At 33.7% G+C, this 15,530-nt stretch overlaps 1 protein-coding gene across 1 annotated transcript in view; it reads right to left on the bottom strand.

Annotated features, from left to right (window-relative positions):
* Positions 1–1,652: 1,652 nt before the first annotated feature.
* LOC103274240 (sodium channel protein type 7 subunit alpha-like) overlaps positions 1,653–15,530 on the bottom strand; it is a 59,271-nt gene continuing 45,393 nt past the window's right edge. Inside the window, exons 4-10 of the mRNA XM_021719410.1 lie at positions 14,087–14,210; positions 10,365–10,643; positions 9,592–9,645; positions 8,939–9,076; positions 6,642–6,746; positions 6,050–6,320; positions 1,653–2,776 (exon numbers count right to left, since the gene is read on the bottom strand). Of these exons, the coding sequence (XP_021575085.1) occupies positions 1,722–2,776; positions 6,050–6,320; positions 6,642–6,746; positions 8,939–9,076; positions 9,592–9,645; positions 10,365–10,643; positions 14,087–14,210 (2,026 nt within the window). The 3' untranslated portion in view covers positions 1,653–1,721. The remainder of the gene's footprint in view (positions 2,777–6,049; positions 6,321–6,641; positions 6,747–8,938; positions 9,077–9,591; positions 9,646–10,364; positions 10,644–14,086; positions 14,211–15,530) is intronic.

Here is a 15,530-nt window from a genome sequence, read left to right as displayed (position 1 = left end):
GAAGAACTGCTACATGAAGAACCCGTGCACCTGGGAACTTTCTTGAAGCACTTCAAGGACTGTAATTTGGGACTCTTTTGAAGAGAGTTGCTGGCAATGCTATTCTAGACATGATAATTGTTTTATCCATGTATTACTCATAATTGATAAATGTAATATCATACAGGTTTATATAATCAATATACATATGTATGAGGGTTGACAAAAATTATTAGGCTCTGGTTATGTTTAACAAGGTTTTTACTTTGTGTCATTAATTAGTCTTAGTGTTATAGTTTAGTGTTTTATAGCTACTTTGAAGATTGTTTTAAGTTCATAATTTAAGTTCACACAATGATAAAGCTGGTGCCTCAAAGATAATAATAATTGCTCCACTGCCTATCTTAAGACAGATGTTTTCCAGGAGGTTGCCAAGCATGAGGGAAAACGGCCAAATCACTATTATCCTAAACTTAAAAGCTCATTGGCAATTATGCAACCATAATAATTTTAGTTGTGTTCGTTTTATTTCATTATGTTTCATTCACTTTATATGTTTATCCAAAGTAATGATTAGTGTATGTATTTTCACAGTAAGTGACTTTCATAGTTATTCTTTAAAAGCTAGCCACTGTTGTTTGGTCAAGTTAATGGGCTTCATATTCCTGCTATCACTAGATACAGTCTATAGTTTGTTTTAGTGAATTTATGGCCTTTTTAATTAGACTAGTGATGTGGAACCAAAATCAAAGTAAACCTTGTATACATTATGTTTAGTTTAAGTGAAACTCCTTTTACACTTATCTCAAGACTCATTAACTGAAAGTAGATGGTGTTTTTGGCTTATTCGTTTCTTCTAAAGACCACTAGATGGTGGTAACTTTTAAAACATATATACATGAAGGAATTTTCTTTGTCTTGCCCCTTTTACAAATGCTATAAAAGCTTTCTGTTAACTAATAAAGGATGTCATCTGCTCAGGAAACAGGTGTCCAGGAATAATGTTTTCATCTTTCGCCTATCCGTCTCTCCTTCAGGAGATCTCACGACCTGGCAAAAGGGGCTGGACCCCTAAGACTATATTGCCCAGGCCATCTTCAAACTCCCAGCCTCAAGTGATCCTCTTGCCTTGGCCTCCAAAAGTGCTGAGATTTCAAGAGTGAGCCACTGCACCTGACCCAGTCTTTTTCAAATGTGGTTTTTATTGGCCCAGCAGCCTCTGTGATTGATCTTAAAGGCATTTTCTAAAGAACTGCTCTCTCTTCCCAACTGGCTTTTGTCTACCCAAGTTTATGATTTAATGGCCTATAACATTTCCACTATCCCACACAAAGAAAATATTTATAAATAAGTTTTAATTGTGGTGACTTGAAGTCTATTAAATAAGACATGATTTATACAAGAAAGCATCCTTTGTTTCTAATATCTATCACCACCTCCCCCATACTCTTGAAGAGGCACATATCATATAAGCCATAAAACATAAGATCTTTAAATGGTGACTTTAACCCACTTTAACTTACTGCAGCAGTATTAAGGGGTTGCCTTTCCTGATTGGTTAGACTGAGCACATACTGTTAAAAGTGAATTTGGCATGGAGTCTTGTTAATACAAGCTTAACTTTCAAGGGTTGTAAGGAAGTAATTATCATCTCTACTTTCTCTGATCTTTGTTTTTATTTCTGATTTAAGTTTTTATTTTTGAGTTGTGTGACGGTGAAGAGGCGTAAAGTGGGATTAGATTTAACTTTGAATAGTTGACTTTTCTTTAGCTTTGTCAAAATAAACACCTTGGTTAGTAGCTTGAACTTCTCCATCTATCATCTGAATATCTGATGTATTTTTATCATTTTGCCTCAAACGATAATTTTTATAAGCACGCTGAATGATGGTTGCTGAAACTGCCTCTTGTTTTCTTTTCAGAGTAGTTGCAATTGGCTCATATGTGATCTTAAAAGGATTGGCTAACATAAACCCTGATTCTACCTCTGAAATGATTTTCTCCACCCTTACATCTTTACCCATAACTCTCTTTGTAAAAGCAAGTAAGATGTCAAGGCAATGAATTCTGTCCCCAACAGCCATGGGAAGATCCAAAGCAATGAGCTGGCCCTTGTTTGGTTTTGCCATAAAAAGTGGAGGATCAAGAGCAGCTGCGAAATCTGAAAGCTGGCTAGAGTCTATGTACTGGGTCCTATCAGGGTCAAACCTTTTCCACACCTGAAAGAATTTCCTAAAATCATATTCACTCAAACTCTTGGCTTTTTTCTTAGAAATAATGCTCACAAACTCCATGACAAGAACAATATACATATTTACAATGATCAGCCATGATATGAGGATGTAACTGACAAAATAAAAAATCCCAACAGAGGGGTTACCACAATCTCCTCTAACTTGAGTCCCAGGGTTAATTTTATCGGGATCACAGTCAGACCATTTACTGTTGAAAATTGCATAAAGCATCCCATCCCAACCAGCAAATATTGTAACTTGAAAAATACAGAGCATACTGCTGCCAAAGGTTTCAAAGTTGGACACGTCATTAATCCCAGCTTCCTTTTTAACATAGGCAAAGTTGTACATTCCAAAGATGGCATAGACAAACATGATCAGGAAGAGGAGGAGACTGATGTTCAACAGTGCTGGGAGGGACAGCATCAAAGGAAGCATTAGATTACGGAACACCTTTGGTCCTTTTCCAAGGCGCAGGAAGTGGATGACCCGCGAAAGAAGTATCAGTTGCACAAGTGAAGGAGGCATAAGGTAATATCCGATCGTCATAGGCAGAATTAGTCCTTGGGTTGGAGAAAAGATAAAGCAGAGAATAAAATTATTCAAATACTATTGCATTTAGAGGACTATGAATTATTTTATACTTAATTATTTTTCCTACATTTTATTAATACCTTCCATTTAACATTTGGCACATTGAAAGTGTGGGTTAGGCAAATACTAAATGTAACAATACTCAAGGTACCTGGCAAAATTTGGAAGAGAAGTTTTCTGTACCATCATCTTAAGAGTATTATAGATCAAGAACTTAAGGAATTACAGATGACCTGATTCTATAATGTGGGACAACAGTTATATTTTTCTTTGCTTACTATTGGATGAGGAAATTTTGTTCAATGCAACCCTTGTTGAATGTCTAATAAAAATATCACATCAGTATGCAAGGATGGAATAATAGGATTTCTGTCCTTACAGACCTTATAATTTAGAAGCTAGTGACGGAATAATGATAAGACAGAAAGATCTAACTGATAAATATGATTACAAGTATGCTTGGGATTCGGAGATTCATATATTGTAATTTAATTTAATTTTTTTTTTTTTTTTGAGTCAGAGTCTCACTCCGTCGCCCAGGATTGAGCGCAGTGGCATGCATGCTTACGGTCACCCCAGTGAGACCTGCTGGGCTCCAGCGATCTTTCCACCTCAGCCTTCCAAGCAAGGGGAACTACAGGTGCACACTACCATGCCCAGCTAATTTTTGATTTATTGCAGAGATGAGGTCTCGCCAAGTTGACCTGGCTGGTCTCGAACCCGCAGCTCAGGCAATCCACTCTCCTTGACCTCCCAAAGAGCTGGGATTACAGGCTGAGCCATTGAGCCCGGCTGTAATTTAATTTAATTTATTTATTTCATAAATTGTATTTGGGCCCCGGGAGTTTTAAATATGAATTGAATAAATAAGTCTTTGCTTAGTACTTTTTTGTAGCAGGAGTAGTTTGATGAGAGAAGCATGGCAGTGAGTAAATAAGGGAGGAACTACACAACAAGGTAAAACTGGAAGTACTGAAGAGGGTAGTTAATTCTGAGTTGAAAAGGTGTTAGAGGGGAGAATCCCATGAGGCTTCTTAATGAGATGGAATGTTTGCTGATCTGGAAGGATCATTCCTCAGATTTCTGTTATATTTGGCCTCTGACAAAATGACATTTTCTCTGATGTTCTATCCTATCTATACTCTTATCTCCATAGAACTTTAGTGCATCTTCTATTCTGATCCAAATTCTCATTTCTCCTCACCTTCCCAACTCTTCCACTATGCAGGAGGTATCCCTATTTAATTGAAAACAAATTTCTCTATATTCTCGCCAGAAACTTTTCTTTAAACCTTATTTCTCATCTAAAATCTTACTCTATCTTGAAGACACTATTTCCCTTGCAACCCTCTCAAGTACAGGTAGCCCATTCTTCCCCATTCCACTTTCCTCAGGGTAGAAAGATAAAATACCTATCTTTCCTCCTTTTCACCATAATTTCTGGCCACTTCTCCTTCCATTATTTTTTATAAATAAAAGTAAATCTTTGACACTTTGTGGTTCATACATTCAGCTGCACGGTTTCTTATCATTCTTTGGCTCTACGATCCATTCATTTCTCATTTATATTCATTGAAATCTTCAGTAATTGGCTCATTGTCTCTTGTTTTATTTTAGCATCTACGCATCAACAATCCATTCAAGGGCCAGTTTCTCTTTGGTCTGCTCAAGTTTAATAATCTTATTTGTCACTTTACACATCCGCATCTATGACCACATTCTGGACCCACGATACCTTGCTTTCTGAAACCTCAAGTTCAAACAGCTTTCTCTCTGACTAATCTTTTTCTTCCAGCTTTCTAATTAACTCCCACTTTAATTTCCTAGGACTTTTAAATTCCATATTTCCTCTATTTTCTTTCTATCAGTCCCTTCCTGTCTTTATGTACTTTCTGTCAAGTTTCCTGTATTTTTCTCTCAATAGTAGCTGCATTACTTCAATTATCATCTGAGCGAATAAATTTTCTGGAAGTACAACTGGCACATAGTTTATCTACATTTTCTGCTACTCAATACATAGACTATGCTTGATGCAATAAGCCTTTAAATATTGCTCCTACTTTCCTTTCATAGAGCTTACGTTCTGATCTGTGTGTTACAGGGAAGCAGACAATAAGCCTCTCTCTGCCTGAAGCACTTTGATCCTACATCTTTTGCTTAGCTATCTCCTTACCTAATGGGTCTCTATTTAGACTTTGCTTCTTTCATAAAGTTTTCTCTGACCTCTACTTACTGATTAGGTGCCCTCCCTCTGTTATACTTCTGCAGCACCCTGTGCTTTTTCTATGATAACCTTAACAGGACAGCATTAAAATATCCAAGTTAATAATCTGTATCCTTTAATAGGCTATAAGCTATGTGATTAGAGGAATTATGCCTATCTTGTTTCTACTAAATAACTTGTATATAGCACAATATTTATTCACAAAGAGAATATAATCAAACACATTTGTGAAATAAAGGAATGAGGTCTCCAAAGTAGGAGAAAACTGGCAACAAATTTATTAAAACTTAAAACACCAGTGTTGTGAAAGTTGTAAATAGTTTTAGAGATTAAAGGGAAGGAAATAATAGTGAACTTGAAAGATTTGTCATTCTAAGACACACAGATTCTTCTAGTGCCATCTAGAAAACTAATGTACATTATAGACTGAAGGGGTGATTAAGCATTTACCTGGCTGATTGTGATATAAAGGCTATGCTATTAATTCAAGAAGTATTTTTGAATAACATATCTGTCAGGCATGTGCACATGTATGAGTACAAAAATGTGAGGCATTCTTGTTGGGAATATAAAGAAGTTCTACCTATTTTGCTTTTATTCCCCCTTGAGACAGAATTTTACTCTATTGTCCAAGCTGGAGTGCAGTGGCATGATCATGGCTTATTGTAGCCTTGAATTCCAGGGCTAAAGTGATCCTTCTGTTTCAGCCTCCTGAGAATATGTGATTACAGGTATGCACCATGATGCCTGGCTAATTTCTCTCTCTCTCTCTCCCTCTCTCTGTCTCTCTCTTTTTGTAAACATGAGGTCTTACTTTGTTGCCTAAGCTAGTCTCAAACTCTTGACTTCAAGCAATCCTCTTGCCTTGGCCTTTCAAAGTGCTGGGATTACATGCATGAGCCACCAGGTCTGGCCTATTTTGTTTATTACGAGACCATATATCAAGAGGTATTTAATGTTAAGAGCTTGCCTGAATTAATATTATTACAGATGAAAATTTGACTAAATAAAATCTTACCTGTAATGGAGAAAATGACTACCATAAAATCAAAAATGTTCCATGCAATGGTGAAATAGAAACAACAAAAAGCAATGAGCTTCAGTACACATTCCACAGTATAGAGCATTACAAAAATTGAGTTAATCCAGTAGAGAGCAATGTCCATTTGTGGACTCTGTTCGTCACTTTCTATCATCAAGGTTATTGCTTGGAAACAGATAAGAACCATAACGATGATGTTAAAGATTTTATTTGTCACCAAGTCAAAAATGAATCCTTGGAACTTGTTCTGTAGGTAAAGAAAACAGGTGTAATAGTGCTATTAATAGACTATGATACATACAGATAGTCTTTATATTCTATAACTTTCCTCCCAAAATAAATAGAAAAATAAATAATGGCCTAAATTTTTACCAAACTATAATTATAGTATACTGTCAACACACAAAAAACACAAAAATGACCATTAATAGCTTTGTCAAGGAAAACATTTTATACATTTTATCAAAAGCATTAGTTAAGCCTCTTAAAAACACACTTTTATTCTTAAGAGAGAATATATAAAGAAAAGTTTTTTTAAAGCTTCAAAAAAATCGAGATATTTTCTTACTCTTGGGCGAGGCACTGGTCTTTGAGAGTCCTCATACATTAGCTTCTTCAGCCCATGGTATTGTTTCCTCTGTTTTACTGTTATAAAGATATTTGAACCTCCCTGGTAAAGAAGTGAAAGAAAAGATATTAAAATCAGATTTAATCCAAATTTTCTCTTAGACTAATATGCATTTAAAAACTTGACAATTGTTGATTTAATCATTTAAAAAAGGCTTAAACAATGAACATGTTTTTCTGCATAGAAGTCCATATAAAACACATATAGAATCATGCTGGTAATTACTAACAGACAATAATCTTTTGGTGTACTTTCCTGTGGGTAGTCAATCCTATTTTCACTTTTTAAGGACTGAAACCTCACCCTTTTAAAAGAGAGGGACAAAGGAGAAGTAGCAGGGGATATCTGGAGAGGTTTACTAAGAAAGGTTGAATTTGATAGCTAAAGATAAAGTTGATTTGTACCTTTTAATACACCAGAATAATCAGAATTGTTCATTTTTAATATAAGCGTATATTGTTTTACTTTTCAAATACTATCAGACTTTTTTTTAACTACAAATATAAAAATACCTTGTGTTGGCTTCATCATAGCACCTTTGAGGACTTATTTCTGTGTTTCTAGTGCTTATTTCAGTATCTTATATCAAATATGCAAAGTGAAAAATGTCATGTTGATCTAGGAATCAGGAATTGATACTGCCTTAAATCGAGACCTGGTAACTTAAAATTGACAGGGGACACCAATTTGAAGCTCAGAAGAAAATCCTGGGATGTTATCCCACTGGGTTGCTGTCCCGAGAAACTGGAACACCCAATCAGAACCATATTTGATCACAGAGCTCTCGACTCCCAACCCATCAGTGGAGACTCATACTGGTATACAGGAGTTCCCCTTATCCGAGGTATATCTTCTGCAGTTTCTGTTACCCACAGTCAACTGCACTTCGAAAATATTACATGGAAAATTCTAAAAGCAAATAATTAATAAGTTTTAAATGCTACACCTGCGTGAGTAGCGTGATGAAATCTCGCGCCATTCTGCTCTTACCTACCCAGGTGTGAATCCTACGTTTGAACAGCATCTCCGTGCTATCTGCGCTACTTGCCCAGGAGTCACTTAGTAGCCATGTAGGTTACTGCAGTGTTTGTATTCAAGAAACCCTTGCTAGACTTAATAGTGGCCCTCAAACACAAAAGTAGTGTTGCTGGCAATTCGGGTATGCCAAAGGGAAGCTGTAAAGAGCTCCCTTTAAGAGAAAAGGTGAAAGTGTTTGACTTCATAAGGAAAGAAAAAAATCCTATGCTGAGGTTGCTGAGATCTATGTATGGTAAGAAGGAATCGTCCAACCTTGAAATCGTGAAGAAAGAAAAAGATGTGTGCTAGTTTCGCGGTTGCACTTCAAACTGCAAAAGTTATGGCTACAATGCGAGATAAGTTTCTAGTTGAGATGGAGAAAGCATCTTAGCATGAAGAGAAACATGTTCCGATAAATGGCAATCGGGTTCGGTACTACCTTGGGGTTTCAGGCATCTCAGGGGTCTTGGAATGTATTCCCCTCAGATTCTATTCTACCAGATTTTACACGTGGCTAAAGTTTGGTAACATGTCTGCAGACGGAACTTCAAAGTCAAACAAACTATTCTTTCCTTTGATTTTTGGGGAAGACTTTCCTACACCTTAGAGAGTAGGTCCCTGTGGCTAAAATAAGTGACTTAGAAGTCTTTTGAGGGCTTTGCATTTGAGGAGACACTGATGGGGATTTTTGTGTAGAAACGGCACTCAACAGTGGTATTCAGTTCCATCTGTAAATTCTCTCTTACTGGATTCAAGTACTCCTATGTAAGCCACTCCTATGTAAGCCAGTCAGGATTTATGACTCTCTCTAATTCTAGTAGAAAGAGCTACTCTAACTTAGAAAGATGTCCATGCTGGTTGTGACCGTGAAGGCTTTGAATATATCACAGAGTTTTTTTTTTTCCTTGAACTCTTCATGTATTTGTAAAGTTACACACTATTACTTGTGTTTTTCAGCACATCACCATTTTCAAAGCACATATACAAAGACATAATTTTTAACTTTCAGACTTGTCTGTGTATATTTTAAATATAGAAAAAATATATGGATAAACACTTTAACAATATTCATCAGTGTGCAGGAACAGTAATTATTTTTAGGCACATATAAAATAGAAATGACATTACTCTAAACCCAAAACCAATTATTTGAAGCAGGGTATTTTGATAAATATGCTTTATTTTCTCAGGCATTGTTGAACAAAAAAGTCTATACTTATCTTTGTTTTATGTTTGTTGAAATTCACAATAATAACACTGATCAGCATACTCAGAGGGAGAAATACTCCAAATATGACAAAGTTGATAAAGTAAAAACACATGTAGAGGTTGACTTCAAAACTAGGCTGCATATTGACCTAAAGTTTAAAAATAAGCAAATTATTGATATTGACTTTTTTCCTTTTTAATTTTTTTTATTTTAAATATGTGGGGTACAATTCAGGATTAGGTATAAAAATGTTCATTATGCAGGTATCCTTGTTGATGAGGTGTGCTCCCCTCCCTGGCAATACTGACTTTTAAAAACAAGATTTATAAAACAATTTATGATAAGAAAATCCAACAATGCTACTTGAGGCACTGTTTTCTCTTTGCTCTTTGGTAAAACAATATTATTGCTTTGTTTATTTGGAGTTTAAAGTTTATTTCATTAGTTTAATCATTGTTGTAACATCTGGTAATCTTTCAGATGGGTTAACTGGGCCTCAATCATTGTATATAATATATGCAGAAGGATTTCATGGCTCATGAAATACCCAATATAAAATGTAGTTAATTTTTATTAATCACTGGTATCCTGTGCCTGAATTGCAAAAATGACCTTGCTGAACTTTAACGATGGCTTAAAAATTAAAAATTATATTTTACTTACGGCAACAGAATCACTTGCTGAATAAAAAATGTCGATCCAACCATTAAACGTTGCCTGTAAAAACATGACATGTTTAATCCTTATGGAGATTTATGCTTCATGGCAAACACAAAATAAAAACATCAATCTGTCATTAATACATGGAAACATCTGAAATAGGCTTGCCTTACTTCCATATACTGTATAATTGGGATCTTTAGTATTTTCATTATTATTGTGTCTTTTAACAAATATTTTAAAAATTTTATTTGTAGTTAATAATAAAATATTTAAGATAATGTAAATAGAGAGAAATGGGGAAATTAATAGATAAATGGTAAATAAATACATGCTCCATGTGTCATTATTACGTGTAGCTGCTATACATGTGCTTCTCTATGAAGGAGATAAGAGGAATTGTCCACCTCTTCATACCTGCTAGATATTGGGTTACTGAGCAAGCCATTCCTCAAAATGCTAAACAGAAAAAAAAAGTAGTAACCTGAGTTGGATCAAAAAATTGTGACTCTCTACTTTATCAGTGATGGTGAACATTGGTTTGGTCAGTACCTTACCTTCATCTCCACTTTTGGGAGATGGGGCAGGAACAGGATGTCACTTCTGACTCTCAAAACGAGCCTAGTATTGTACGAACCATTCCATTTATCTACTAACTAATTGCTAAAATACTTTATAGCTAAATGTATTAATTATCCACATTTTTTCCTTTACATTCACAGCCTACTCTATGAAAAGACATTTAACTGATTTTTAAAAGTCAAAAGTGTACTTACTACTTGAAGCAGAGAAAGAAAACCGTTTCCAACATGATCGAAGTTCAGTTTTGCATTCTCCCATAGCATAGATTCATTAACCACAAGGCTTTCACATTGACTCTTATTCACCACTTCCGATGTATAAAACATTTCTCTGCTTGTTGGGTCAATGCATCCATAGAACGTGCCAGCAAATAAGTGTACTCCCAAAATACTAAAACCCAGCCAGATCATAAGGCAGACCAGAAATACATTCAAAGCAGGTAAAGTTGTTTTGACCAAAGCTCTCACGACCACCTGACATATTTAAAAAATTAACATGTAAGGTTTAAGTAAGAAATGTGAAATGATTTTAATTTCTGATCAAATTGAAAAAACTAGTCGATATAATTGAATACACAAAAAAAGACCATATCTAAAGACCTGGTAAGCCACTTGATGATATTGAAGTAACCTAAATAGCAATTCAATTTTGATTGAAAAGGTGTACATTAAAAATATTGTCAAAAACTTTGCACTAAAAAAGCATAAAAAGACAACAAAGCTGATTTAGTACAAATACTAGAATAAATAATTATTTCACTGATTTGCACGTTTATTGACTTCTTACATTGTGCTAGAAATGGCCAAAATAATTGAACCTGTGTGTATGTCTGAGATTATCTAGAAGGCATATAAGCAAGAGAGAATGGGCCTGGAACTGTCTTGAGGGTTCTGATCCCAGGGAGGAGACAGCAAAGGAGACAGTGAATGGGTGGCGGGAGAATCCAGAGAAGGCCAAGAGATTGTATTATCAATAAAGTCAAGGGAAGGGGCTGTTTTGGAAGCACAGAATGAGTTGCTGTACTTCACAAAGCCCCAAATCTCACTGAACCATGTGGTGCCACTGGTGAGTCACTCTAGAGTAGGAAGTTTGAGAGACGAAACCACTACCTAAACTTGAATACCAGCAATAGTCTATAATCAGTGTCTTTATTTCCTCGACTCTTTGTCTTTTTATATTAAAATCAGAATTATATTCTTATCACTCCACTGAAGTCGTGATGACAAATGTAAACTGGTTGCTATCCAACAGAATATTTTCAATATTTCCACTATTTGTCTTTATTTTTCTGTTAGCATTTATACTTTCATTTACTTATTCAATTTGTTTTCCTGGGGCACCATTGATTCTGTTTTCTCCCATTCTAGCATTTTATTCCTTCAGTAATTACTAGATACTTATTCTTTTTCCTGTGCTTTCTTGCTTATATTGCATTGTTGTGTGTCCTTGAATTAACAGTCAGACTTTTAACTGTGTTTTCAATAACATTGTATTTATTTATTTTTTTACCATAATAAATGATACATTTAGGATCAGTCTCAAGCAACTTGCATGTATCATCTCATTTAATTTTAATTCAAACCTTATAACTTTGATGAGCTTGTATAGTTGGTTTATTTTATTTTATGTTTTAATCTGGGAGGTCATGTGACGATTTGTTACATGGAATACTGCTTGATGGTAAGGTTTGGGCTTCTATTGAACCCATCACTCAAGCAGTGAACGAATAGCATTTTATTTCTAAAACTAGGTCACAGATGCTTTACTAGTACTTCCAATATTTTGAAAGGTCCACTGATGCTTCTGCTAAAAAAAAAAAAGTCGTGTTTACATATATACGAGAGTAAAAATATATATATAAAAGTAAAAACAGTGGATATGGTTGACACACATATTTGGCCTGGAAAGAGCTCCTAAGACTGTAAATTTATTTCATACAGTAAACATTAATTTTGTAGCTTCATACTAGTCAATGATATATCTTCAGGGATAATTTAAATACAGAAATTTCAGAGGTTGGGATGAGACTTCAGATCCAAACCTAGCCTTGACCTGACCATGACTACTATTTTCTGACTTTGAATTGTCAATGGCCACTATTTCATTGTCATTTTAAGGAATGTATAGCATAAAATGGTACAGTGTCTAATTTCTGACAGATTCATTTTTCCTGACAGATTTTGTCCTGCTTTTCTCTAAATTGGGGGCAGATAACTTGCTGATTTTGGCATTATTTTGTACCTAGATACCTAACTTTATTAGAAAAGAAGATATAATCCCGAAATGTTTTTTACAATAAAGTAGAATTTATTGATTTAACAGTAACTTGATCATGTGTGCGTGTGTGTGTGCATGTGTATTTGTTTATGTGTTTTGATTCAATAGACCATCTGTAGTTTCTAGTCTAGAATATTCTATAAAGTTATCCTATCACTAAACTGGCTGGTTTGTTATTTTAACCTGAATTTTACAAACCTCTTCAACCACTTTCTCCTTTTCAGCTTATTTTCCACCTATGTGGACCTCTGCGATGTGATTACTAAAATCTGTTTCATAAGTTATCATATAAATTAGAAATACTATTTGAGAATTGTTTTTGAGGTATGCAATAATTGGAATTTTGCTGTATTTGGAATTTTAAAGAAAATTCAAAATATTTTGCCACAGTTCCAGCAATTCCAAATATTTTGCCACATAGAAAAAATATTAATTTCTCAACACCAGTAAAATGTATTTGGGGAATAGATTGAACAGGTCTAAATACTATTATAAATAATCAACAAATTTATATAAATTATAAAAACATCAATGGTGCACTTAGCTTACACATTAGGATGTAATCAATGTACTTAAGTACTTATACATGCATATAAATACACACGTATATAATACAAAGGTGGTTCTATTAAAATTCTGAAATAATTTTAAAAAATAAAATACATATTTTAAATTACTTATTTTCTATTTGTATTTATAATAAGCATTCAAATTTTGAAAGAAAAATAAATATCCATTTTTTGTTACTAAGTGGAAAGAATTTATATTGTGGCTTCTTAATCAATGGCAGTTTAAATGAAACATATAATGCAAAAAGTATAGGGACAATAAAGCTAAAATAACTTTCATATTAGATCCTACAATAGCATTGAATATATGATATTAGCTAGTATTAATTATATAGACAGGCTAATGCAAAATCTATATCATAAAAATGCAAAAGTCACAAATATATGATTATGAAATAAAAGGTACATTTGAACCTTTTCTACCACTTCATACAATTGAACACTGTATATGTATATACTTATACTACTTGTGGTGGTCATAAACTTCATTTCTTTCTATAGGTTAGCCAGAGGCACAAAAACTGGCCATTGGTCATTTTATATTATTCAATCTATCATTTTCTTTACATAGTTCAGAAGAGGCTTTAACATGGAACTGAGAAAAAGAAAATAGGTAAGAATTCACAGTTTGTGATGTGTGACTTTAAATAAGTAAATTTATTTTAAAATTCAAACTTTTCTTTTACTCAGTAACTAGTGATCTTACAATTTTAAAAAGTTTGTTAACAAACCTTCATTTTCTGACACATACTTTTAATGGATGTAATTTCATTAATATTGATATATATGTGGGTTGGAAGATGCTTTTGAAACAATATTTTGTCTCTCAACTGTTCATTTATTTTGCTTATCTTTCTTAGTTTGTCCCTAATGAACAATAAGGAACTAAAATATTAATAAGCATAACTAACATACCTATTTTTCTGTAATTTTAAGCAGCAAATTTTAAGGTTTTTTGGTATTAATATTGTTAAAGGTGCAAATGAGAGGACAACAAAGACTGTTAATTTGTGCAAATGTATTAATTCCAAATAAAAACCTATAGATTAGTTTTGAAACTTTTCTCTTACCTTCATTTTTTCAAACTGAGATAGAACTCTGAGTGCTCGAAGAAATTTGATGGAAGTAAGTGGTTTTAGTTCTTCCCGAGTTTTGCCCATTAAGCTCAGACAAAACACCTGTATATGTTGTAAAATGAAAAAAAGGGTGAATAGGATTCCATTTTAATAAAAATGTGTAAAATTAACTTTACATTTATTACAAAAGAAATGCACAATCAAAGCTTACTATAAATTTGTGGAAGATTTTAGTACATATTTCAAAACATCTTAATAACTTTAGAAAGTTATAAGAATCATTTAGTGTTGAAAGCACTTAAAAAGATAAAACAAAAATATTTAATGGTTATAAGGAACACATATTATTGAGTTAAAAATGTGTATGGGCTGGGATCGATGGCTCAGCCTGTAATCCCAGCACTTTGGGAGGCTGAGGTGAGTGGATTGCCTGAGCCTACAGGTTCAAGACCAGCCCAGGTAACTTGGTAAGACCTCGTCCCTATGATAAATAAATTTTTAAAAAGTATATGATTTTAATTTTATGATTAAAGATTAATATTTATATCTTTTTTAGTTTGAAATTAGATTGAGTACATTTTATAATTATTTACAATACAGTAATAGTCTGCAATCCATTTAAGAAAACAAAATTTGGAATATATTTACAAATATGTTCATACAAAAATATGGTGAAGACAATATACAAAAGAGGATTTCAGAGGACAGGTATCAAGAAGGATATGAACAGTGTTAATTCAGAAGTGCAAATTACAAAAATATATAACCAGATACTAACGTAATTTTTATAAGTAAATATATACACATACATATAATCCAAGGTTAATAAATATGAGCAAGATGGTAGTATTATGAATATCTTCGGTTGTATCTTCATATTTTTCTATATTTTAAAATAAACATACATGAAAAAATTGTTCTTTTTACCATCTACTAAAAAGGTAGGTTTCAAGTAGGCGCTGAAGTAAGGAAATCAATTACATAAGCATGGAGAGATATGGGCACATATGAACAGTGACTAGGAAACAGAAAAATGATTTACAGATCTAGTGCTTTCTGGCATAAGTAGAAGGTTAATTTGCAAGAATTAATTTGTAAGACAGGTCAGCTATAAGTCCTTAATTATAGATTGATGAGTTTCCATTATCATTTGTAGACTAAAAAGCCATTTGTTCATTCATTCAACAAAAATTATCAAGCATCTACTATGTGACAGGATTTGTTCTAGACACAGGAGATAAAGAAGGGCAAAAAACTGAGAAAAAGAATTTTGCCCTAATGAAATTTATCTTTTAGTGGGAGAAAACAGGCAAATAGTAAAATAAATGAATACATTATATAACATTAAGAGAGGCCATGGAGATGAAGAAAGCAGAGAAAGAGAAAGGGAGTATTGGAGTGGTTACAGTTTTAAATAGGGTTGTAAAAAAAAAGACCT

Source organism: Carlito syrichta, unplaced genomic scaffold, assembly GCF_000164805.1.
Source record: "Carlito syrichta isolate Samal-C Ts95f unplaced genomic scaffold, Tarsius_syrichta-2.0.1 Scaffold314643, whole genome shotgun sequence".
Classification (NCBI taxonomy): Eukaryota; Metazoa; Chordata; class Mammalia; order Primates; family Tarsiidae; genus Carlito; species Carlito syrichta.
This window is presented reverse-complemented; position numbering and strand designations above follow the sequence as displayed.